Raw genomic sequence first — 24,525 nt, forward strand, 5'->3', positions numbered from 1 at the left:
GTTTTGTTTTGTTTTGTTTTGAATACAAAGAGGGAGGGACAGAGTACTTCCATCTGATGGTTCACTCCCCAAATGGCTGTGACAGCCTGGGCTGGGCTAAGCCAAGGTCAGGACCCTGGAATGCCAACTGGATCTCCTATGTGGGTACTGGGGCACAAGAATTTGTATGATCTTCCGTGGCTTTCCCTGGAGCAGGATTGGAAGTGAGGCAGCTGGGACTTGAACCAGCACTCAGATGGGATGCTGGCAGTGGCTTAATTTGCTGCACTGCAATGCCAGCCCCAAGTTTCCTTAATCTTCAGATAAATTATACTTCAGGATCTTAAAAATAAAGCAATCCCCAGGAGTCCTTGAGAGATGCTGCCATGATTTATGAGATTTTGAAAGGACAGTAGTGATCAGGGGCACCAGCACAGGTTCCCATTACCCTGAACTGGCATCCACCAAATCAGCATCTTCCATTCTGAAAGTTCAAGAGTCAGCAGGATGAGAGCATTCACTCTGATGGTGAAGATCCCAGCGGAGAAGGCCGGGGGCTGACTCCCAGCTCCACTCCTGACTCCATCTTCCTGCTGCTGCAAACCTGGGAGGAAGCAGATGGAGTGAATCCTGGGCCTTGCCCCCCCATGGGGGAGAACTGAGCTGGGCATTCCAGCTCCTACTGGACCAGTGCAGGCATGCAGACAGTGAACTGGAAAATGGGAGATTTCTCTAGAAAATAAAAAAAAGAAAAAAATGGGAGATTCCTCTCTCTCCTTCCCTTCCTCTCTCTAAAAGAATAAAAGTTTTTAAATACAACACTCAAAAATTACTTTTTTAAAAATCTGACTTTTGGGCCCAAGAAAATGGCTCAATTGGCTGATATTCCCCACTTTGGGCGCCAGGACCCTATATGGGCAACAATTGATGTCCCAGGTGCTCCACTTCTCTTCCACCTGTCTGTGGCTAGGGAGTGCAGGGAAGGATGACCCAAGGCTCTGGGACCCTGCCCCCACATGGAAGATCTGGAGGAAACTTCTGGTACCTGGCTTCAGATTGGCTCAGTTGTAACTGTTGGGGCTACTTGGGGAGTGAACCAGTGGATGGAGAATTTTTGTTTCTCCTCTTTGTGGATTGATCTAAACGGAAAAAAAAATAATTGTTTAAAAGGGACATACAGTAAATAATACATCTGACTTCAGTAAATTGATTGGCAGCACCTTACTCTTCTTTCTCAAAAGGCCCATAGCAAGATAGGAAAGTTAGCTTTATTTTGTATCAATTTGGAGAGAAGAGCTTTGTCGTGGGTCTCATAACCTTGGTTTGAATCTTGGTTCTGTCTCTTTCTGTCCGTATTTAAGTGTATTATTTAATCTCTCCTGCTTAATTTATCCAGAAGTAGAGGTAATGTTTACCTAATAGTGTTACTGGGAGCTCACAGTAAAGTCCCCCAACACGTGCTCTGGCACATGACGTGTGCACAGGGGAGAGGGCTAGAGTGCACTCCTGCCTTACATCGCTGCCTGCAAGGGGCAGTAGGGATCACTGCAGAGGCGATGATCTCCAGTGTCAGAGGAAATCCAGTCAGACTGAGGACCTCTTTTCAATCCTAGTATTTCAGATCTCACCCCAGGCAGAACTCCTCGGCCCCGAACCCGTACTGAGCGTCCTTGCAGTTCCACGGGAGCCGACAGGAGGAGCCCTGGAACAGACCTCAAGACCACTTCCTTCCTCTTCCCCAACTCTTCCCGGCAATGAGTCCCGGCTCCGCGCGGGGGACCCGCGGGCTGGGGCCGGTCGGCTTCCCCCTGGGGTTCCCCAGCTTCAGCAGGAGCCAAGAGTCCAAGAAGCAGCAGGGCTTGGCTGGGGCTCCCAGCCGTGTGAGGCGGGCCTGGCCGCGGAGAGGCTGGCGCCGAGAGTCTGGGCGCGGAGGGTGGCGCTCGGCTGGCGAGTCCCACCTCGCGCCCAGGGGCCAGTCACGCCCGCCCCGCGTCCTCCTCGAACTTCCCTCCCCCCGCCCCCGAGAGGCGCGCTGCCTCGCTCCCGGTTGGCTGTACCGGGCCCAGGCTTGAACTTTCAGCCAATGAGAAGGAGCCCGGGGCGAGACGCACGGAAACGTCACGGGAATTCCCCCCTCCGGGGGGCCGACAAGGGGCTTTCCCGACCGGGGGCCCTGGTGGCTTGGAGAGGCGCCGTGACCCGCCTGACCCTCTCCGGACCTGGAGAGCAGCCGGAACCGGAGCCGCCGTGACGGTGAGTGTCCGGGTTCAGAGTACTGGGGGAGAGAGTGCAGGACACGGAGGAGCGGGGCGGAGTGCGGGCCGGTGAGCGAGCGAGCCCCGGGACTCGGGGGAACAGCTGGTGCCGCGGCTGGCAGAGTGTGTGCGCCACAGCGGCAGAGACGCGTCCCGAGCGCCGCGCCGTGCGCCCACCTGCAGCCCCGCGGCGCGCTCCCCTGCGCCCCGGCGGCCGCACGCACAGGCTCCGGGACTGCTCTGCCCAACGCGCGCGGCCCGGCCTGCTGCCCTGCCGTGCCCGCACCGACCAGCTGGCTGGCACTGGCTGGGGCCGCCGGGCGCGCACATACTGTCTGTCTGTCTCTCTCTCTCTCTCTCTCTCTCTCTCTCTCTCCCTCCCCACCCAGGCGCTGGGGCCTGAGCACTGGGCTGGGGGCGCACACAGCCGTGAGGGACGGGAACCCTCGGCTGCAGAGAGGTTTAGCCGACCCCAAAGATCCCTTTGCTTCTCTTACACCGCGGCCCCAGAATCGCTTCCTGGGGGAGAACTCGGCGGGGGGGAGGGGATCCGCCTGGACCAGCACCCCCTCAACACACACATACTCCGCCTACATGCTCCTCCGAGAGGAGGGAGACCTTCGGCAGCAGGAATGTCCCCCCAAAAGCCCCCGGGGTGAATCAGCCGTGGCCTCCCTCTCGGCAGAAAAAAAATCCCAAGGTTGCTCCAGACCGGGGAAGCGGGGAGGGGGCAGGCTGCGGGTGCTGGAGCCGGCCGGACCTGCAAGCCTCCGCAGCGGAAAGAGCCCCGGAAAGAGCCCCTCGGGGCCCAGTGGGCCCGGGAGCCAGGAGGGGGCCCGCGCCCTGCGGGACTTCCCTGCCTCGGGGCGCCGGGCCGCCCCGCCCGCCGTGGGGGCGGGGCCGCGGCGTCATTTCCAGGCCCCCCCCTCCGGCGCCGCCCCCCTGGTATTTTCGGGACTTTCCTGAGCGGCTCTAACTTTCTGCCCCTTCCCCGGCCCAGCCCAGCTCCGGATCTCGCCCGCCACTCCCGGACGGGCGGCTGGAGGAGCTCGAACCCTCGCTCAAGCCTGGGTCTCCCCACGCCCCCCCCGCCCTTTCATCTCCTGCCCACCCCGACCTGACCTGTCCCCCCTTTCCTCTCGCCACTCCACCACCCCCCACTTTAGGCGGGCGCCTGAAGCTCCGGGAAGCAGGCACCCGGCGGGAGGCGCCACCCTGACCCAGGCCTAGCCGCAGAGCCATGGAGCAGAGCTACCACACCGTAAGTCCTGCCACGGGGCCCTGCAGCAGGCTGGCGCCCCAGAGGAGTATAGCATGCCTCTCCATCCTGAACCTGGGGTGGGGGAGGGCGAGCACTGAGACTTTCAGCTGCGGGAAGGGCTCCAGAGGGGGCTCTGGGTCAGCTGTTCACCCCTACCCCGTATGCCCCTGTTTCTGTCTCCAAACCCAGGGCCTGGATGGCATCATCGAATATGAAGGGTTCAAATTTGACCCCTCCATTGGAGAACCCAAGGAACCAGCCCCGGAGACAGGTCAGTGAGTTCTCTAACTCAGAGGGAACAAGTGTGGGGAGAGGATGGGCCCCCAGAGCCTGGCTCAGCAAGGCCCCTCTGTCCCCAGCTGATGGTCCCTACCTGGTCATTGTGGAGCAGCCAAAGCAGGTGAGTTAAAGGGATGGGAGTGGGGAGGGAGTTCAGCTTTGGAGCTGGGACCTCCACTGGGAGGTCACTGGGTTGAGGAATCCCTCCGGGAAGGCTGCTGTAGATTAGGTGCTTGGCTTGCTGTGGCTCAGGACCGACACTGCCCATCCCTGGTGTCACCGCTGGCCAGGGTTGCGGCCAGGGTGGCTGCTCCCCTCCCACTCACAATGTTGTCGCCACGTGTGGACTTGCAGCGAGGATTCCGATTCCGCTATGGCTGTGAAGGCCCCTCCCATGGAGGGCTGCCCGGGGCCTCCAGTGAGAAGGGCCGGAAGACCTACCCCACTGTCAAGGTGGGCCTGGATGGCACCTGGAGGGTGGGTGGGAGACAGCCCATCTTGGGACACTGCTTGACCACCCCTGCCCCTCCCAGATCTGTAACTACGAGGGACCCGCCAAGATCGAGGTGGACCTGGTGACCCACAGTGACCCTCCCCGCGCGCATGCCCACAGCCTGGTGGGGAAGCAATGTTCGGAGCTGGGGGTCTGCGCTGTGTCTGTGGGGCCCAAGGACATGACTGCCCAGTAGGTGGCTCCTTCCCCAGTCCTGTGGGATATCCCCACTGCCCCAACTGGCCTCTGTAACTTAGCATGTGACTTGGGAGTTGGGGGTGGAGGGTTGGACTGGGAACCCAGGGGCCTGAGGAAACAGAACAGCTAGCTGCCTAGAGGTAAGGCTGAGCTGAGCTTGGTAAGGGGAGGGGGCACAGAGGCCAGCACCTTTGCCTTGCCTTCCTCCCAGATTCAACAACCTGGGTGTCCTGCATGTGACCAAGAAGAACATGATGGATATCATGATACAGAAGCTGCAGAGGCAGCGGCTACGCTCCAGGCCGCAGGGCCTGACAGGTATGAAGGGACAGGGGAAGTCACATGAGGGGAGCGAGGGAGTCGGGAAGGTCACGCTGCTTGCCCATTGGCTATGCAGAGGCCGAGAGGCGGGAGCTGGAGCAGGAGGCCAAGGAGCTAAAGAAGGTGATGGACCTGAGCATCGTGCGGCTGCGCTTTTCTGCCTTCCTGCGGGCCAGTGATGGCTCCTTCTCCTTGCCCCTGAAGCCTGTCATCTCCCAACCCATCCACGACAGCAGTGAGTGTCCTGTTTCTTGGTGGTGTGGGCAGGGGGCCTGGGCAGTATCCATGGGCAGAGGGAACAGGTGGGCACCTTGAGCTGTGCAATCCGGTAGTCCTGCGGGGAGTCTAGACTGTCCACCTGCATATTGGGTGATCCTGAGCTAGTCCCACTCCCCTCTGTCATTGGGAAGGACACTGGTCAGTCCTGGACCTGCTGGGGGTGTTGATATCATGAATTTGCCTGTTTCAGAAAGGTCATGGAAGTGGAATTAGATGACAAGTTTATTTAAAGAAATATCTGCAATCCATGCAAGACTTTTTTTGTAATACACAAGTTCCATGAGCTGTTTCAAATCTTCCCCCCTATAAGTGTGGATTTCAAAATATCGACACCAAGCAAAAATAAAAAAAGACTTAGCTTTCACTTCCATTTCTCTTGGAACTTTCTGAACGACCCTTGTGGGGAGTACCTGGCTGTGCAAACTGTCACCCCAGCTGGCCTGGCATCTCAGATACCTGCCACCCTCACAGAGTCACCTGGCGCATCCAACCTGAAGATCTCACGCATGGACAAGACAGCAGGCTCTGTGCGGGGCGGAGACGAAGTCTACCTGCTCTGTGACAAGGTGCAGAAAGGTGAGCCTGGGGCCCAGGCCCGGAGCCAGAGGTACACAGAAGAACCAGGGGGGTGCAAGCTGCCCCAAAGTAAGTGGTCCTGGAGAGCCCCGCAAGGGCTGTTGCTGGGTGACCGGGATAACCGGGAGCTTCTCTCATAGATGACATCGAGGTCCGCTTCTATGAGGATGATGAGAATGGGTGGCAGGCCTTTGGGGATTTCTCTCCGACGGATGTTCATAAGCAGGTGCCCAGGGGACCACGGCCCTGGCGGGGGTTGGGTTAAACAGCCCACACTGACACCCCTCTGCTCCCCACCCTCCAGTATGCCATTGTGTTCCGGACACCCCCCTATCACAAGATGAAGATTGAGCGGCCGGTGACTGTGTTCCTGCAGCTGAAGCGCAAGCGTGGAGGGGACGTCTCCGACTCCAAACAGTTCACCTACTACCCCCTGGTGGAAGGTGAGCAGGCCAGAGAGTCCCCAGAACCAGACCACGGGGGCGGGGAGGGCCCCCGGGCAGGGCAGTCACATCCTGATCCCTGCACTCAGACAAGGAGGAGGTGCAGCGCAAGAGGAGGAAGACCCTGCCGGCCTTTTCCCAGCCCTTTGGTGGCGGCTCACACATGGGTGGAGGCTCTGGTGGCGCGGCTGGGGGCTACGGAGGAGCTGGAGGGGGAGGTGAGTACTGGTGGCTGGAAGGGGGATGAGGAGAGGGAGGCAGGGAGGTCATTGCTGGAGAACTCTGGGCAAATCCTGCCTGCATCCACAGGTGGCAGCCTCGGCTTTTTCCCCTCCTCCTTGGCCTACAGTCCCTACCAGTCGGGCGCAGCCCCAATGGGCTGCTACCCTGGAGGCGGGGGCGGGACACAGATGGCAGCCTCAGCACCCGGCACGAATGCTGCTGAGCCCTTGGTGAAGCCGAGTGAACCACAGGCCCCCGAAATGCTGCAACGAGGTATGGCCTTAGTACCTGGAATAGTCGGGGCGCGGTCGCTAGGAGGTGAGCCTGTAGCCATGCGCCAGCATCCCCCTGTCGCCCCCAGCACGGGAGTACAATGCACGCCTGTTCGGCCTAGCCCAACGCAGCGCCCGAGCCTTGCTGGACTACGGCATCACAGCAGACGCACGCGCACTGCTGGTGGGACAGCTCCACCTGCTGACGGCACAGGACGAGAACGGAGACACGTAGGCAGGGGAGACTGGCCTGGGCTGGGGTCTTCAGAATGGTGCCCTGTGAAAGTTCATGGGTCAGGGGCAAGAAAAGGACCCATAGAGAGCCAGACTCGGGGGTGGACAGGCCGGGTCTCAAATCCAGATTGACTTATTCTCCAAGTTACCAAGGTTCTCCAAACTGCAGTTTAGCTAAGAGGGAACAGTAGTACAGCAGAAGGCAGCGTGTATGCACGTGCGTGCATGTGTCTGTGTCAGTCTAGTCCCGCCACCCCCAAATAACCATCCTGTTAATGCACATTTTGGGTGGCAGCAGGTGACAAACCAAATTACCGGGAACCTGTCATTCACACAGGAGACCAGGACGGAGTTCCTGGTTTCTGTCTGCTTCCCAGCCTAGGACCCTTGCAGACATCTGGCTAGAAGACAGGAGCTCACTGCCTGTCTCTCTCTCTCTCTCTGCCTCTGAATTAATTTTAAAATATACTCATTTGAAAAGCACAGTAACAGATCTTGTTCACTTTCCAAATGTCTGCAACACCCAGAGCTGGCCAGGAGCCTAGAACTCCATTTGAGTTTCCCACATGGATTGCAGGGACCCAAGCACTTGGGCCACCATCTGTTGCCTCCTAGGTGCATTAGCAGGAAGCTGAGAAGGAAGCAGAGTATCTCAGATTCAAATTGATACCCCAACATGGGGTGTAGGCAGGCACCCCAAGGAGCAGCCTAACCCACTGCTCCCTAATGCCCATTCCTAATGCCCATTCTAAGTTTCAAGTTGGGGCCGTGGTTATGGCTCAGCTTAGGATGCCCACATCCCTGGGTTTGAGTTTCTGATCCAACCTCCTGCTGGTGTAGTACTCCTTGGCCCCTGCTACCAATGTAGAAGAGGCATAGTGGGTCCCAGGTTCCTGGTTCCAGCTAGCCAAGGCTTGGCTTTTGTGGGCATTTAGGGAGTGAACCAATGTATGCACAATCTCTCTCTGCTTCTCCAATAATTTTTTAAGGACAAGCTTATTTAAAAACAAAAATACATGCCGTTGAGGACATTCTGGGTTCCACAGGCCCCAGGAAGAGAGGAAGCCAGGAGGCAGTGAGGGTTGAGGATGGTGGATGCTCCAGCTGGCTGGGCTTGCTGGGTCAGAGTCTTACTCTCTAACCCCTAGGCCGCTGCACTTGGCCATCATCCACGGGCAGACCAGTGTCATTGAGCAAATAGCCCATGTCATCTACCATGCCCAACACCTGGGGATCGTCAACCTCACCAACCACCTACACCAGGTGAGGGATACCTCTCGGTGAGCGGGCAGGGACAGGGGTTAGAAAGCAAAAGGGTCTAGACCAGGGGCAGGCCTAGCTTACCTCGCCTTTGTCCGCAGACTCCCTTGCACCTGGCGGTGATCACTGGGCAGACGAGGGTGGTGAGAGTCTTGCTGCAGGTGGGTGCGGACCCGGCACTGCTGGATCGGCACGGGGACTCAGCTGTGCACCTGGCACTGCGGGCAGGCGCCAGCGCCGCCGACCTCCTGCATGCGCTACTGTGCAGTGGAGCTCCCGCCATGGCCCAGCTGCTGCATATGCCTGACTTTGAGGGTGAGGTCCCTACCCCAGGATGGGGATCAGACCGGGTACTAGGAGGTGCACAGAGTGATACATAAAGGCGGGGACTGGTCAGGGCTGGTTGAGAAACCATTTTGCAGTCCTAGCTATAAACCAAGTGTCTCCTATCTCCAGGGTTGTACCCAGTCCACCTGGCAGTCCATGCCCGAAGCCCTAAGTGCCTGGATCTGCTGGTGGAGAGTGGGGCTGAAGTGGAGGCAGCAGAGCGGCAGGGGGGCCGCACGGCCCTGCACCTGGCCACAGAACTGGAAGAGCTGGGCTTGGTTACCCACCTGGTCACGAAGGTGGGATGAGGATTGGGAAGGGTGGGACACGGAAAGCGGGGAGGTGGGTGGGGGAGGCGGCCTATGGACTGTGTCGTGGTCAGCCACCTCCTGCACCCAACAGCTGCACGCCAATGTGAATGCTCGTACTTTTGCGGGGAACACGCCACTACACCTCGCAGCAGGACTGGGATCCCCCACCCTCACCCGCCTCCTCCTAAAGGCTGGTCAGTTTTGCTCTAATGGACATCAGAATAGGGGGTAGGGGAGGGGTACCTCCTGGCTCCCCCACGTGGGCCCCCAGCACCCCTTTAATTACTGCCTCCCTCAGGAGCGGACATCTATGCAGAAAACGAGGAGCCCCTATTCCCATTGCCCTCCCCTCCCACCTCGGGGAGTGACACTGATTCTGAGGAGCCAGAGAGGGATACCCACTATAGCTTCCGGGGCCACACACCACTGGACCTCACGCGCAGCACCAAGGTGAGGCCAGTGGGGGCTAGCAGCAGCAGGGAGAGAGGCCCCGGGCAAATGGACAAGATGGGAAGTTGCCTGCACTGTGCCCCCAGGTGAAGACCCTGCTGCTCAATGCTGCTCAGAGCATGGCCGAGCCCCCCCGGAGCCCCCCGAGCCCTGCAGGTGAGGTCTCATGGCCCCCAACGGCCCTGTTAGCCTTAGCCATGTGCTCACTGGCACAGAAGCGTGGTCCAGGTACCTGTGTCTGGACCTCTGCCCTACTAACTGACGTGTGTGTGTGTATGTGTCCCTCAGGGCCCGGGCTGTCCCTTGGGGACACGACACTGCAGAGCCTGGAGCAGCTGCTGGACAGTCCCGAGGCCCAGGGCAGCTGGGCAGAACTGGCCGAGCGGCTGGGGCTGCGCAGCCTGGTGGACACATACAGGAAGACACCTTCCCCCAGCGGCAGCCTGCTTCGTAGCTACAAGGTCTGTTGCTGCTGTCGGCTCCCAGCCCAACCCCAGGACTCCAACCCCACAACTGCCTCATGTCCCTTCCTTGTCCACAGCTTGCCGGTGGGGACTTAGCGGGTCTGCTGGAGGCCCTGTCCGCCATGGGCCTGGAGGAAGGAGTGAGGCTGCTAAGGGGTCCTGAAACCCGGGACAAACTGCCCAGTACAGGTAAAAGAAGTGCAACCTTGGCAGGTAGGGCTGGCTCAGGGGGAAGGGGTATGCCAAGGCCATGACATGCCCCTTTTCTTATCACCCCTGGCAGAGGTGAAGGAAGACAGCGCATATGGGAGCCAGTCGGTGGGGCAGGAGGCGGAGGAGTTGGGTCTGCCTCCGGAGCCCCCAGGAGGTCTCTGCCATGGGCACCCCCAGCCACAAGTACATTGACCTGCCCCCCTGCACGCCAGCCCCCTAGGCCCTCTGTACAGCTCCCCATTCCAAGTCTTATTTAACACCCCAAGCCTATATGCCTAAGTTAGGGCAAATAAAGGATTCTCGTAGGAAGGGAAGGGTTCCTTACCCAACTCTTGGTGGTCTCCACTGTGTCCCGTGAACCCCAAAATCAGTGATTTGCCTGGGCCCTAAGCCAGGCACTGCAGACAAGAGGCAGCAGCAGCAGCCCAGCCAGCAATTCCGAGCAGTTTTAATGGGAGTGGAGGCAGAACATAACAGGCAGGGCCCACATGGAGAGGAAGCAGGCTGGGCTGCCCACCCAGGAAGAGGGCCTCATGTGGGTACCCTACACGCAGGGTGACCCTTGGGAAGAAGGGAGGGGAAAGCAGCCTCGCCCCAGTTCCTGGCCCCTGTCTGAGCCAGACTCCAGGATGGAGGGGGACTGCTGGTGTCAGGATGGAGGAGTCTCAACAGAAAGCGAACCCTCATCAGGCCTCCCCCACCAAAAAAAAAAAAAAAAAAAAAAAACAGCATCAAAAGTTTAGGGGCGCTGGCCCTTCCCACCCCCACCCACCCTGTACGAAAAAGTGCAAAACATTATCACAAAAAAGAGATTTGGAGGGGCCCCTCAAGCCTTGGCTCCTGAGGCCCGCACCCCAGCTCTGCCCTGCCCCGGACACCGCGTCCGGCGCGGTTGGGCCCTGGGCCGGGAGGCCCTCACAGGTGGCCCGAGGCCGGCCCGGGCTCAGGCAGGACCTTGTCATCATGCAGGCGCCCACAGGCACCGCCCCTGGTGCACCCACCCCAGCTCAGGACTTCCACCGCCCACTGCCCACCCCTGCCCGGGGCTCAGAGCCTGTACGCGGACCCCGGGGCTGACTTGGGGGGTGAGGCTGCAGGGAGGGACTGGAGTGAGAAGGAGCAAGCCCATCTTCAGCACCCCTGGCCTGGGCCAGTGCTGCCTCAACCGCATCCAGCTCTTGGCCCGCTGCCTTTAGCTTGATCCGAAGCAGCGCGGCATAGGTGCTGTAGCGGGATTTCTGGGCAGAGGGGGTGGAAGCCGTGAGGGCCTGCTCTCCATACCTGCCCGTCCCTCTCCCTCTGGACCAGCGAGGGATACCAAGAAGGCTGGAGGGCAGATGCCTGCCCAATTCTGGGTGGCCCAAATGCCCAAGGACTGAGCTGACCCTCTAGCAAGTTGGAGACCCCTTAAGGACACCCAGGGCTACTGTTTCCGGTGGATCTCTCACTCTGGGATCCGGTGGGTGTGGAATGCCAGCCTTGTTCTACAGGTGAGGAAATTGCACTCTGGGGAATTGGGCAGCCTGCACAAGGCCACCTAGCTAGTTCCATTCCTGGGCTCACACCTCTTCCTGATCTGAGCTTAAGGGTAGCAGAGGTGCCCAGCAGGCAGGCTCACCTCAAACTCCAGGTATGCCTCCTTCTGCCTCAGTTCTTCAGCCTCCTTGCCACGGGCTTTCTTGCCCTGTTGGGCAGCCCGGTGCTCCCGCAGTTCGCTGGCCATGGCTTTCAGCTTGGCCTCATGGGTCCGCACCTGCTCCTCCTAGCAGCAAACAGGGAGCAAGTTCAGGGTCCTTATGGCCCATACTGCTTACATGTCGGTGTTGTAAAAGGTACTGAACACATAGGGCCTCCTGGACCCGCCCATCCTGTCCCTCTGCCGCCAGCTGGGGTTACCTGGGAGAGGCGGGTGGCAGCACTGGGTAGCAGGGGGCGGCTGAACTTTTTCTGGGAGCTCACAGCAGCTGGGAAGGGCGGGGCGGAGAACATGGCGGCCACCACGTTGATGCGGGTGATCCAGGACTGCATCTGCTCCAGGCTCCTGGGGAGAAAGCCCAGGCCTTGGAACAGGGGTTCTGGGGGCCTGTCCTGAGCAGGAGGAGCAGGACGGAGGAAGGAAGCAGGGTATAGGGAGACGGGAACAGGGCTGGGCAGGAGGAGGGCACGCACGGGGCCTGGAAGAGGAAGACTCGCCAGTCTGCCGTGCGCAGGTAGAAGACATGGGGTCTCTTGCTGTAGTCGCTGGCACGGGTGGCCAGGGCATGGTGGATGCTGATGGCATTCTTGAGCTCCACCTCTGAAAGGGCTTTCCCAGGCTGGTACTCCTCCTGCGGGGGGGCGGGGTGCCCATCTGCTCTTGGCTCCTCCAGCCCACCCCCTCCCCAGCCGTGGGCCCGCAGCCCCGCCCCGCACCTTCTGCAGGTAGAGGATCATGCCCTTGAGGATTCCGTGGAAGCTCTTCCAGCCCCGCTTGCCTCGAGGTGCTAGAGGGGAGGAGTCAGGTCAGGAGGCATGGGACAGCTCCTTCCCAGTCACCCTGATCCCCAGCCTGCTCCCCACAAGGGCCACATACTTTTCCTGCAGTCAGGGTCTGCATGCACCTTGCGCACCAAGGCCCCGTGCTTGTAGACGGCAGCCCCGGGCTCGGGAGTCAGATCCAGGAAAGGGCTGGAGCTGCTGCCGCTGCCCCCGCTCACCCTCTTGATGACCTTGGGATTGGGGTCAGCCAACTCAGACAGAGAGCGTCTCAGCTCCTCCTCGTCTCTGCAGGTGAGATGGCATAAGGGGGCTGCCCCTGGAGACACGCTCCCCCAGCCCACCGCCCAGGGCTCCTCAGCAGGGGTGTCTGGGGCAGTGACTGGCAGCTCCCTTGATCCAAGCCTCCCACCTTACACTGGGTCTTACCCTTGCCAGCACTGCTCCTGGAAGCATCATGCCCCCTCCCTCAGGTTAGAGCCCTGCCAGATGGAACCACAACTGCCTCTCCCCTCCAGCATAAGGAGCCCCGTCCTCTCCACCTCTGCACACAACCCTGACTTTCACACACTTCTCATTGAATTTAACTCTGCCTCAGCCACACCCAGCCCCAGGCAGGTTTTGCTCCTTGTAGCACCAGAAAAATGTAGCTTCCTAGTGCTACCCTCAGTGCATCCTGGTTTCCAGACCCTGATACCAGGCTAAAAACAAAATACACTGGGTTCTGCATTGTAGCTCACTTGCTCAAGGACTTGTAGTGGCTAGCTCTGGCCTAGGCCACAACCTGTGATGCCAGCATCCCATATGGGTACCTGTTTGACTCCTGGCTGCTGCAGTTCCCATCCAGCTCTCTACTAATGCCCAGAGAAAGCAGTGGAGATGGCCCAAGTCCTTGGCCCCTGCAGCCACCTGGGAGATCTAGAAGAAGCTCCCGGCTCCTGGTTTTGTCCTGCCTCAGCCCTGGTTGTTGCCATTTGGAAAGTGAAGCAGGAGACAGAAGTGTGTGCTCTTGCTCCCCTCCTCTGTGACTTTCATTTTAAGAATAAACAAAAGAACCTGCAGTACCTCCCTATTGCCTTCCACCTGGACTTTACCCTATATCCCCAGCAAAGCCTTCATCTTCCCATCCTCTATTCCAGCCGAGCCTGCTTCCTCCTGCTCTCCTGACCCATGCTCATGCTGGTCAGTTTATACTTCTCCCCAGTGCCTCCACTTCTACAAGATTTGCCTCAGTCCCAGAACTCCAACAAACCTTTTCTGACCCCCTGCACTCAAACCCTGGCCTCTGCATCCTCCGAGGTCTCCTCGTCTAATGCCTGGGCGCTTCTGGCCACCCCACACAGGCGCCTCAGCAGGTACCTGCACCCCAAGCCAGCAATGGATGCCTAAGGGCAAGCTCTGCCCTCAAGAAGACTGCCTCCTCTCTTCAGACTGGATTCCTATGAGACTCATTTTGAGCCTCCCTGCTTCTACCGTGCGCTGTCAAGGGCAGAACACAGCAAGTCATTCTGTCGCATCTGAGAGCTCTAGGACCTGAGGGGGGCCCCTGTACCACTGATCACAGCCTTACTTCCAGAAACTTCTGCTTCTCCCATGAGAGCTGCCGGGGCAATCCCCGCCCCAGTCCCAGCCCAGCTTGTCATAACAACCACTAGAGACAAAACACAGCCCCAGGCGCAGGCAAGCATCACCAAGTAAGGATGTGAGGCAGCCTCACCCACTCTCCTGCCCCCACAGCCCAGGGACTCCCAGGGGCCATTCCAAGCAACCCCTCCCTCACCCCCACCTTACCCCTAGCCCCTCAACACAGGCCCAGGACTCACATGGCCCACTGCAACTTCTCATTCTTGATAGAGCTGTATAAGGCCTGGTGAGAGGGAGATGAATAGAAAGAGGCAGGAGTCACTCAGGAAGAAGCCCACCACAGCAGCCCCCCAGGTCAAAGCTCGTAGCTCTCCCTCCCAGAGTCTACCAGCCCCACAACTTCCCAAGCCTCCTGAACCAATCTTGTCTGAAGACAGCCTGGGGCACACTTAGGGTTGTGAGGTGCTCAGACCAGAGAATGGGCGGTGGTTGTCAGGGACCCCTCTTTTCCAGGCATGGTCTGGAACACAGGTCCATGGCAATGCCTCTGGCTGTGGGGGTGCTTCTGACAGCCGGTCTGTGAGTGGGTGTGTCCCCAGCATGTGTGTTGCCAGGCTGTGTGTGTGGCGTGTGATGCTGCCTGCGTGTGAGCCGGGTGCAGTGGTGACGTCGGTGCCTTCGCTGTGATGGGACACAGCACCCCCGTGTTCCCTAACACACTGCGACCCCCAGCTTGCCCTGTGCACACAGCCCTGCCCGGGCACAAGGTTAGCCAGGCTTGCCATTGTGCACACCCTGTCTGGGGGCGGGTACAGCCGGCAGCCTCCAGCCCCCGCACAGCATAAACCCCTGCTAATCACAACAGCTTCCCAGCACACACCCGGCCAAACCTAGCCACCCCTGGAACCCTGAACCTTTACCACCCAACTCTGGCCAAGAGCCTGGAGTGGCCACCGAGCCACCCTGCACACCCCAGCTCCAGCCTGCTGCTGCCTCCCTGCCCAGGCTCAGGACCTCCTCTGGCCCACAGCTACACCTTCCTTCCAAGGCCCTGGGACCCCACCCACGAGCCCCGAGTCATGCTCCTGGCTAGGAAATCCTCTTTATCCCCCAGACCCTTTGGTTGGTGAGGCCCATCTCGGTCCCAGGGTCTCTGCCCTCCTAGCCCTGGTCAGTCCATGCCCATCTCCTCGGCCTGCCTATGAACTCTGTCCCTGCTAAGCTCGCTCTCACCCCCACTGATGGACCACCCCCGTGGCTCGCGCCCCTCCCCATGCCTCCCTCCCGCGGCCCCCCGAGCTCCGCAGCGTAGGCAGCGGCCCCCACACCCTCACCGCCTTTTTCTTCTTGCGGCTCTGCAGGCGACTGACCACTAGGTCGGTGTAAAGCACGGGCTTGAGGCTGCGCGAGCGCTGCGGCCAGCCATAGCACAGGGTCTCGGCGCCGCGGTGGGTGCGCCCGTAGCGCACGGAGCACAGCGAGCGCGAGCGCAGCCGCCCGGCGCTGCTGTGGATGCTGTTGACACCGATCATGCTGGCCCGGCCGGCACGCCGCGGCCCCCGGCCATGCCCCCAACCCGCCCTCCGCCCCCGGACCGCCCCGGACGGCCCGTGGACTGCTCCCCCGACAGCCGGCGCGAGCGGCGCGGCCCGGCGCGGCCGGCTCCCACCGACGCACGGAGCGCTCGGTGGCGACAGCGGCGGCGCGGTCGGCTCTGCGGCTCGGCGCGAGGGGAGGGCGCGGGCTGGGGGCGGGGACCGCGCACCACGGAGGCGCGCGCGGCCGCCAGGAGGCCCTGGGTACGCAGCCAGGGGGCGGGGCGGGGGGCTGCCCCCACTCCCGAGGGCCAGACGCTGGCCCCTGGCTAGTCAGGGTAGGAGGGGATAACGAGCAAGAGGAAGGATCGGACCACCTCCCCTGCTGCCCCTTTTCACTAAGGACGGGGTGCTCGCGCCGGAGGGACACAGCCACGGACTAGCTCTGGCCCGGGCAGCCCAGCCGCAGGTATCCCAAAACGCCCATGTGCATACACCCCATTTAGAAATACACCCTAACTAAGTAGGTGCCACCACCCATTCTCCCCAACTCACAGACCCTACAGATTAAGGGTGTACACCTACCTCACACTTTACAACCTTTAACTCAACAAACATACACCCCTACACTCGCGGGCTTATGCCATCCAACAGCTAGCCAATTCAAAGCTGTCCGCCCCATCACAGTGCCCGGGTGCTGTCGCCGGCCTTAAATCTCGCAGAGCCCAGCGCGGCACAAACTCCTTTTTAGGACACAGCCCGGCTCGGGTCGGTGAACCGCCCCCCCACACACACACACCTCATACCCGCCCGGGGACACGTGGGGTTGCATGGAGACCCTTGTACTCAACCCTGGGGGTGGTCTTCAAGAAACTCCACACCTCCCCAAGTAAAACGCAATGGATCTGGAGGGAGCACCCGTGAGCCCGTCTGCCCAGCACTGGTCCGCATGTATCTGCTGCCTGCGGGCTGGGCACTGGCTCCTGAGCGCATACCCTGCCTACGCTGGACTCGCCACGCCGGCTCTGGGTCCGGCTCTGTGCTAACTGGCCGCAAGCCTCTGGAAGAGCCTTTGTCCCTTCCCTCTTCCTCTGCGCAGGAGTTCTTTGTGGCTGTCCGCCCATGGCGGGCTGAACTGGGCCAGTGGACCCGGCCACAGGGCAAGCCGAGGCCGCTAAGGAGCCCGGGGGCGCGGGTTCGGCTCCCCGGCCCCTCCCCGCGCGTCGCCGCCACCGGCACTGCACGCGCGTGCGCAGGCTCTGGGAGCGCCGCGCGTGGGGGGCAGGGAGAGGGGGCGGTCCCCGGGCTGAGTCACGAGCATGGGGGGCCGGCGCGCCCCGCCCGCCCCTCCCCCACCCCAGGGAGCCGCTGCCAGCCCCAGGACTCTGGCGACCTTCCCTCCCGCTGCTGCCATCTGCACAGCCCCCCACCTTGAGCAGTTCCCTGGGGAAGTCACCACCATCGTTGAGACCTTCCAGGTTGCCGATGAAGTCTCCACAAGTCATGCGCTTCCCGATGTTCTGAGGGCGGGAACAGAGGCCGGTGAGCTTGGGGGGGTCTTGAAGTCTCCAGACCCTGGGTATTTTCCCAGCGCCCACCTGCCCACCCCCACTCACGTGGCCGTGGAGGTCGGTGTTGAGGAGCATGAGGGCACAGGTCAGCGTGTGGGCGCCGTCTAGTGAAAAGCCAACTTTCAGCCTGACCACTGCACCTGCCCCACTCAGGTAGCATGCCCTCTTGAACTCCCTTTGGTCCCAACCACCCCTTTCTAAGTCTCACATCTTGGCAAGCAAAGATCTCATTGTGGACCCCTCCCTCATCTCATTTCCCCTCCCCTAGTTCCCTAAGATGCTGGGAGCTGTCCATTGTCTGCCCCCAACATTTACATCCCTGTCTGCCCTGAATGCAAGCCATCCCCAAGGAAGCCAGGCCTTGTCCTGCACATGTGTGAGGACAACTATGGCTTCGCAGCACAGTCTGGGCCTACTTGCATGCTGCCAGGTCCACACTCCCTGCACACATGCATGTTCACATGCTTGTAACATGCTCATACTCCTCTGCCCGACCCATCTGCCTTAGTGACCCAGCTAGGGCAGCCCTGCTTGCGACCTCCTCACCCTCAGAGGACAGGGCTTCGGGGTTGCACTGGAAGTATCGCTGGGAGAAGTGGGCCAGCACCCGCTCCCGTTCCTGGGTCTCACCCATTAAAGCCAGCTCTTTCAGAAACACCCTGGGGAAGCAGGAAGAGCATGTCACCGCCATCCAAGGTGCCCTTTCTGAGCCGCCCTGGGTTCTCGCCCATGTCCATGCTGGCCAGCTTAGGGGAGGGAGGTGTGATGTCAAGGTAGACTCAGGAGCTTAAAGGAGGCATGGCCAAGCCCGGAGAGTAGGGGTGGTGACCACCCACCTGAGAGCCTGATCCAGAGTCATGCCCGTGAAGACAAAGAACTTGAGGTACTCGCCAGCCACCAGTTTGCTGAAGTCATTGCTATGGGTAGGGCAGAGAGACAAGTGGGGTCTCCCAGGGAAACATCAGGGGGTCAGATGGAAGGGTTACCTAGAGACATGGGGACCCTAGATAGAGGGGATATGGAGGTGCCACCAGGGTGCATCCCACCACCCCCTACCGTGGGCCAGCCTGGTGGGGGTGGCTTTACTTCTTGCCGAGGTGCCGGGCCACGTCGGCCTTCCTGAAGCCATCGAGTCGGTACAGCCTCTTGGCAAGGCGCTGTGCGGCCTCTAGATCCGCCTTCTGCCCATTGGACAAGGTATCTGTGCTCCCCAGGGCCAGCCGCTCGGTGCTGTCCAGCTCTGAGTCCGAGTCGGACACCAGCGGGTTGAGAGGCGTTTCGCTGCCGGGGTGGAACACCAGCTCACAGAATGGGCAGGCCCCCAAAGCCCGCCCAGGCCCTCTTTGTGTCTTCAGACCCTCAGACAGAGAAGGAGGTGGAGGGACATGGGGCATAGCATCTTTTTTTTTTTTCTTAAGAGAAAGAGACTATATAGGTTCTCCTCATTAGCCCATTCCCTGTGGAAGTCCTGCTTTAAATCTAACCCACATCCCACACTACTGCTGTGGTTGTGTTGGCTGCCTCCCCCAGGCTCCTCAGTTTGCTGCTATATACGGAGTCCCCAACCTCACTGGACAGGGGTGGGGTGGACAGGGTGCTGGAAGGAGCCATGGAAGGCGGCAGTGAGCCCCTCCTGTTTCTGGCTCTTCCCTGCGCCTGCCCACCACAGAATGAAATCTCCCCTTGCTGCTTCCATCTACTCACAAAGCAGCAGAGTGAGACCACAAGGATGGGGGTCAGGCTGTACCCCTAATTCCCTTTCTTCTATCCTTCTTTCCCTTCCTGCTCCAGTTGCTCTACTCCTAAAGCCACCTGTCACCCCAGAGACAGAGGCCGGAAACTCCTGGTTGCTAGGCAACCCAGTCTCCCTGGCCACCCCCTCCTGTTGCCATGGCTTCCGTGACTGAGAGGGTAGCTTGCAGTGAGCAGAGCAGAAAGGTTAGGTTGTGAAAGGACTTCCTGGAGCAGGGTGAGACACGCCTGACAGGGTGTGGGGTTGCCATGCCAGGGGGTGATGGTGGAGGTTGCTGGCTGCAAGTTGGGAAGGGGTAGTACCATGAGGATTCCAAGCAGGTTGGAGACGGCCTGGTGAGCCAAGAGCTCTCCAGGAGAGAAAAGAGGTTGTTCTCTGGGGAATCCTGAAGGCCGGTTTCTCCTATCCGTAAATCTAGGACCGAGGGGGGCTTCCCCTCACAGCCAATGGAAGCTGTCCTTTAGTAGCAGAGCAGGCACGTGTATGCCCTGGCTCCCCCTGCTCAGGGATCAGGAATATAAACAGAAGCTTCACTAGCAGGAGCTGTCCCTCCAATCAGCTGTGCCTGGGGCCTTAAGGAATTACTCACCTGCCCAGGGGAGCTGCCCCTAGCCCAAGGCTGTCCTCCGAGTGGCAGGGACTAGGGGGCTCCCTGCCTGGGACAGGCTTCATTCCTGGCTCTGCCTCCTCCTCCTCCTCCCCTCTCTGCGTCCAGGGACCATCCGCAGCAGAGTTGGTACCGGAATCAGGTTCAAGGGGGGCAAGCGGGGCCGGAGCAGGGGGATCGGGCCGCGGGGCAGGGGGTTGAGGAGGCAGCTCAAAGGTGAAGAAGGGGCTCTGGGTTGGGCCAGGTGAGGCCAGGGCCTCCAGCGAGGCCAGGCTGGTGTAGGAGGTGCCTTTGGCCCGGTGGGACTCCAAGATGGCTTCAAACACACAACTAAAAGAGTCAGGCCCATCCGCTGAGGGGCTGGTCCCGGGAAGAAAGGGCACCGGTGACTTGAGAGGCCCAGAGTGAGGCGTCCGGCTCCCTGGCCTGTGGGAGCAGAGAGAACCTCAGTCAGGGATCCAGAGCACGGGCCTGATGTGGGATTTCATTGCCTCAAAGGCCCCATTCCCAGGCTCCTAACCCCTTATCAAAACAGCCCAACAGTCAGTGCCCCTACCCTGCCCTGGACCTCAGCCCCACCTGTCCTCAGCACCCAAATTCCCTCTTTCCCTCCAGCCCCGCCCTACTAATCTCCCTTTCTCCTCCTTTCCCCTGATCCGCTTCCCTCATGCCATCTCATTTCTATTTTGGTAACATCTTAGGAGATGAGGCTCCATGCTGCGAGTGGGGGGAGGGTGTGAGACAGAAAGTCTACTACCAGCTCTCTTACCAGGACCCATTCTAGCCTCTGACCCGCCCCCCTGCTCTGTGTGAATCCCTCCCCTATCCTGGCTGCCTCCTTCACCCCGCTGCATACTGGCAGGTGTCCCTACAGCTCCCCACCAGGCCTGAGGCCTCTGTCCTGAACTCCTGCCCCCCACCTCGACACTGCCTGTGCCACTTGCTCCACCTTCATCTTTTTCTCAGCCCCTTTTGACCCCAGTGCTGCCTCTGGGCTGGTGGCAAGGAGCAAGCCACAATCTTGCACCTTCCCCCACTCACCGGGCCCCCTCTGAGGCCTCAAACACCTCATCGTCCACATCCTCTTCTGCGCCTGCCTCGTCCTCATCGCCACTGCCCAAACTGGAAGGAGGGCCGAGGCATGGGCCAGGACGTGGGGCAGGTGGGCGGGTAGTGCCAGGCAGGCGCTCGGAGCTGGGCTGACTCTCGATGGCCGAGTCTGCCTCCTCCCGCTCGGCCAGCACCTCATCAATGTCGGTCTCGCGGTAGCACCTCAGGGGCACCGTGTCCAGATCCGTCTCAGAGTACTTGGCTGCTTGCCCCACAGCCACCCCAGAGCCCTGCCCTGAGCCCGCCCCGGCTGAGGGCGGTGGGGCCTGCTCTGGGGGCTTAGCACCTGTAGTATGCATAGGCACCCAGGTCAGGTCAGTGGGGTCAGCCCCCATCCCGATCCTGCTCTGCTCAGGCTGACAGGAAGTTCTTTGGTGGTCTAGCCACCATTCCTCCCACTAGGAAGTTCACTCGTGCCTTGGGCCTCTGGAGCTCGCTTCTGAGTTCATGTCAAATAGCTCTGAGGAGCTTGTGGGAGACCAGCCCCTTTGCTACTCCAAGGAAGGAATGAACCCCCACCCCACTCCATTGCCAGCTTCTTCTGGGGGCACAGCCTAGTCCCAGCCTGCACCATAACTTCAAGAGAGAGCATGAGGCCTACCAGGCTATTAGCTGGGTGGGGAGCCCAGCAGCAGCCCGGGGAAGGTTGAAGGGCAAGCTCCCTACTAAGGCTTAGCTGCGGGGGGAGGGCAGAGGGGTGGCCCAACCCCGTGCACCTCACTTCAACCCCAGCCTTACCTGAGCTGGGGGGGTCCAAGGAGCCATAGAAGAATTCCCATTTGGCTCGAGCGATTCTCTGGGCGTGAGAGGAGACTTCCCAGGGAGAGGACCAAGTGTCCCCCTGAGCCAATGAGGGAGAGACAGAGCAAGAGAGAAAGCACCCAGAGAAAGATAAAGCCAGCAGAAACAGAGTGTAGGATAGAAATTAAAACACACAAGGACATAGGTGGAGGTGCAGACACACGGGGAAAAGACAGAAGAGTTAGGACCACTGGAAAGCTTCAGAGTGCAGCAGGCCCAATTGGGGGGGTTGGGGAAGGGCCAAGGGGCAAGGACAGCCCTTGGCCCAGTCCAGTGAGGGTGTGTACCTGGCTCAGGAATCCCGTGTCAGCAGTTCCTCGGAGGAGCTTGGCCAGGCGCTCAGGGGCCCCCCCGAGGCCGTTGGGGAGAGAGGAGTAGAGGCCATCTGCCCCAACCTGGGGTGGGACTGGTGGCCTCCGGAAAGGGTCCCGGTTGCCAGGCAGGCCTGAGCCTTGGCCTGCTGGGAGAGGATCTGATGTAGAGGCCTCCAGTCGCAACTTCCGGTTGGACCCAGGCCTGAGGGCTGGGGTGGGCATGGGCGGAGAGACGCCCCCCAGGTCCCAGCTTCGACTCAAGCCTCCAGGAGCAGGGAGCCCATTCAGCGGCCTCACGCTGGCCTTCTCCACAAAGCGGAAGATGACCACGGAGCTCCGGGTCCCAGGAGGAGGCTGCCCAGTAGGGGAAGAAGGTGGCCAGGGGGAGGGAGTCGCGCGGGGGGAGGAGGGCCCGCGCAGAGGAGTGCAGGGTGCTGTCACTCGGCCCAGGTCCCGGCCTCGGGGCCCTGGACCTGCTACTCGCCGAAGCAGGGAGCCTGTGCTGCCGTACATGCTGGCTGGGGGGCTCTGGGGCACAGGGCCTTCGGGGAGCCAACGGCGAGGACATCGTGGTGGGGATATGGCACAGTCGCCTTCCGAGCAAAAGCGCATGGCACCCTGGGCCATGCTGGGGCCGGGGGTCAGGCTGGGGGGGCGGGGATGGCGAGGCCAGGCGGGGAGTGAGGGGGCTGCATGCTCTTCAGGCAGGCCTGCAAGAGAGGAAGGGGAGCAGAGGATGAGCTGCCAGGGAGTTAGGGGGCAGGAACGCAGAGGCACAGAGTGGGAAGCTGACCAGTGCCTCTGAACCTCTGGGACCTGGCCCTCCTGGGTGACACAGGCCTAGGGGCCCCAACCCTGGGTGTTACTTCCATGAGGGTTTGGAAAGAAAAATATTATGCCCCCAAGGGACCCCTGTTTCTTGTTGTCCTGCCTGGGGGGCCCTGGTTGGAGAGAGCATGCCCTTTTAGAAGTTGAGGGAGCAATAGCTCCCGGTGGCACCCGAAGGGAAGCCAGGACCCCACCCTCAAGGTAAGGACTGTCACTTGCACACAGCCTTGGGTCCCCCGTAGCTCCCTCCCCACCCTCAGGGAGGGGAACTTGGGCCTTTCGGAAGGAGAAAGAGGAGGATCAGGGGTTATTTAGGGACAAGGATGGACTGAAGGCATAGGGAGGTGGAGAGAGGTCCAACAGCAGTCTCTGTCCCCACTCCACCATCGCTGCACCATTCTTGATCACCACTACAGGTGTGAACAGGTGCACAAATACATATATGCAGGTCCAAATGCGTACACATACACACTCACATGCACACACATACCTAAGAGTCAATATGTCAGGATACAGTGGACACACAACCACAGGCAGCACCCTGGCACATGCGGACATAGGCATGCGCGCACACACACACACACACACACACTGCTCAAAGACACACCCTCATGCACTCTCACAGTCATAACAAACGTGTGTATAATGGACAGGCACAGGCTTGCTCTACAACACAGTCAGCAAACAGAAACACACACAGGTACACAAACACACACAGCCTCCCACTGCTCAGTGCATACAGACAGAGCCCCACAGCATTTACACACACACACCCATGCTCTGGCAGGGACACACACAGCCGCCCCTCCCCCCACCTGTCACTGAGGCTCTGGCAGGGAAAACTGCACCACATCCTCTTGCTGCCCTCCGCTAGGGAACAGGTCTACCCACCACAGTGGGGTGATGGGCGGGGAGTGGGAGGGGAGAGGCTCCTGGTGGCAAGGCAGGGTAGGGACAGAGGCCCAGAACAGCAACCCTGCTAGGCAGCCTCCTGCAGCTCAGCTGGGACCCAGGGCACGCCGTGCAGCAAAGCCGCCTCTGTACTCACCGCTGCTCGCCAGGAGCTGGGACCGAGAAGAGGCAGGGGAGAGGCTGGGCGCAGCTCAGCTGTGAAGGCAGCGCGGCTCCCGCTTGCTCCAGGCCCGCCCGCCTCGCCTCGCAGTCCCTCCTCCTCCCCCAAGCACGCCACTCAAGCAACGCTAATCCCCACCCTCACCCCGCCCTCTCCCAGAGTCCTGAGTCCCGGAGGCTGTCAGCCCCCCCACCCCACCCCCCGTCCTCGCTAGATGCCCGCTGGGACTCTCCCGCCAACCCAAGACTGTCCCAGGTGAGGTGGAAGCCGGTAGGAACCCCGGTTGTGGTTCCTCAGATTCTCAGGAGCCCCACCCGGCTAAGTCCACGTCCCCGTCGCCCACCGCCCCCTGAACCCACGTCGGAGCCAGCTGCACACGCGTGTCCTGCTCCAGACCCCACGCGTGTCCCTCGCAGGCTGCCACATGACCTGTTACATGCCACACGCGCTCCCGCCTCCATAAGCACGCGGCCGCGCCAGGCACACGGTCCGGGTCAAGATTGGACCCGCCCCCCAAACCCGAGAGACCATTATTGCCTGCGGCTGTAGGTCTGGCCAACACCGTCTCGAACCCTCCGAACCCTCCGGCATCCTGGGTCTCAAACCCGGGAAGTCCTAATGCTGACCGCACACCCAGGCTGCAGCAGGAGGGATATTAAATCAGACTTCAGGGAGTACTTCCTTGCGGCCCTTCCGCCCATGGCTAAGAGTTTAGATGAGATGGGGCAAGCCCTCTCCCCGTGTCCCGGGTAAATGGGGCTCTGCTATGTGAAGAAAGCGCCGTTCGATACGTTTGCGGCAATTACTCTCCTTGGGAGGGTCAGGACCGGCAGGTGGTAACCTCGGAAGGAAGAAGGGGTCTGTGAGAGCGGTCGGGGGCGCGGGGACGAGCGAGGCGGGGGCGCGCAGGGCTCACCGCGGGGAGGGGCGGCGCGGGCTCCGCGTGGTGCTGAAGGGGACAGCGCCAGATTTGTCGCACTGCGCAGGCGTAGAGCGGCGAACAAAGCGGGGAGGGGGAGGGAGGCGCGTGGTCGGCGA

The 24,525-nt window shown here is 60.7% G+C and overlaps 2 protein-coding genes across 5 annotated transcripts; one reads left to right on the plus strand and one right to left on the minus strand.

The window, feature by feature from the left end:
- Positions 1 to 2,131: 2,131 nt before the first annotated feature.
- On the plus strand, positions 2,132 to 10,149 carry NFKB2 (nuclear factor kappa B subunit 2). 2 transcript variants are annotated; one of them, XM_058671164.1, is made up of 23 exons: positions 2,132 to 2,232; positions 3,401 to 3,495; positions 3,685 to 3,766; positions 3,855 to 3,895; positions 4,129 to 4,227; positions 4,308 to 4,459; positions 4,677 to 4,783; positions 4,863 to 5,021; positions 5,537 to 5,641; positions 5,782 to 5,867; positions 5,946 to 6,084; positions 6,174 to 6,302; positions 6,394 to 6,579; positions 6,668 to 6,809; positions 7,961 to 8,075; positions 8,174 to 8,387; positions 8,529 to 8,698; positions 8,802 to 8,904; positions 9,009 to 9,160; positions 9,247 to 9,316; positions 9,449 to 9,621; positions 9,702 to 9,813; positions 9,908 to 10,149. In XM_058671164.1, the coding sequence occupies exons 2-23, from the start codon at positions 3,475 to 3,477 to the stop codon at positions 10,027 to 10,029; spliced, it is 2,679 nt and encodes an 892-aa protein (XP_058527147.1). In that variant the 5' UTR covers positions 2,132 to 2,232; positions 3,401 to 3,474; the 3' UTR covers positions 10,030 to 10,149. The 2 variants fall into 2 exon arrangements, with proteins under 2 accessions (XP_058527147.1, XP_058527148.1); XM_058671165.1 differs by lacking the exons at positions 2,132 to 2,232; positions 3,401 to 3,495; positions 3,855 to 3,895.
- A 120-nt stretch (positions 10,150 to 10,269) lies between these two features.
- PSD (pleckstrin and Sec7 domain containing) lies at positions 10,270 to 24,407 on the minus strand. Of its 3 annotated transcripts, XM_004579911.3 has the most exons (18): positions 24,294 to 24,407; positions 23,464 to 24,125; positions 21,561 to 22,297; positions 21,211 to 21,313; positions 20,404 to 20,758; positions 19,345 to 19,788; positions 18,089 to 18,283; positions 17,839 to 17,919; positions 17,549 to 17,661; positions 17,048 to 17,106; positions 16,862 to 16,951; positions 14,136 to 14,179; positions 12,410 to 12,600; positions 12,250 to 12,320; positions 12,007 to 12,164; positions 11,734 to 11,878; positions 11,456 to 11,599; positions 10,270 to 11,075 (listed from the first exon to the last, which is right to left on the minus strand). In XM_004579911.3, the coding sequence occupies exons 3-18, from the start codon at positions 22,212 to 22,214 to the stop codon at positions 10,845 to 10,847; spliced, it is 3,078 nt and encodes a 1,025-aa protein (XP_004579968.2). In that variant the 5' UTR covers positions 22,215 to 22,297; positions 23,464 to 24,125; positions 24,294 to 24,407; the 3' UTR covers positions 10,270 to 10,844. The 3 variants fall into 3 exon arrangements, 2 of the variants coding, with proteins under 2 accessions (XP_004579968.2, XP_058527146.1); XM_058671163.1 differs by lacking the exon at positions 23,464 to 24,125 and having other exon boundaries at positions 24,294 to 24,316; XR_009246462.1 differs by lacking the exons at positions 12,410 to 12,600; positions 24,294 to 24,407 and having other exon boundaries at positions 10,938 to 11,075; positions 23,464 to 23,661.
- Between the last annotated feature and the right edge of the window lie 118 nt (positions 24,408 to 24,525).

The sequence above is a fragment of the Ochotona princeps genome, chromosome 13 (genome assembly GCF_030435755.1).
Source record: "Ochotona princeps isolate mOchPri1 chromosome 13, mOchPri1.hap1, whole genome shotgun sequence".
NCBI classification, from domain to species: Eukaryota; Metazoa; Chordata; class Mammalia; order Lagomorpha; family Ochotonidae; genus Ochotona; species Ochotona princeps.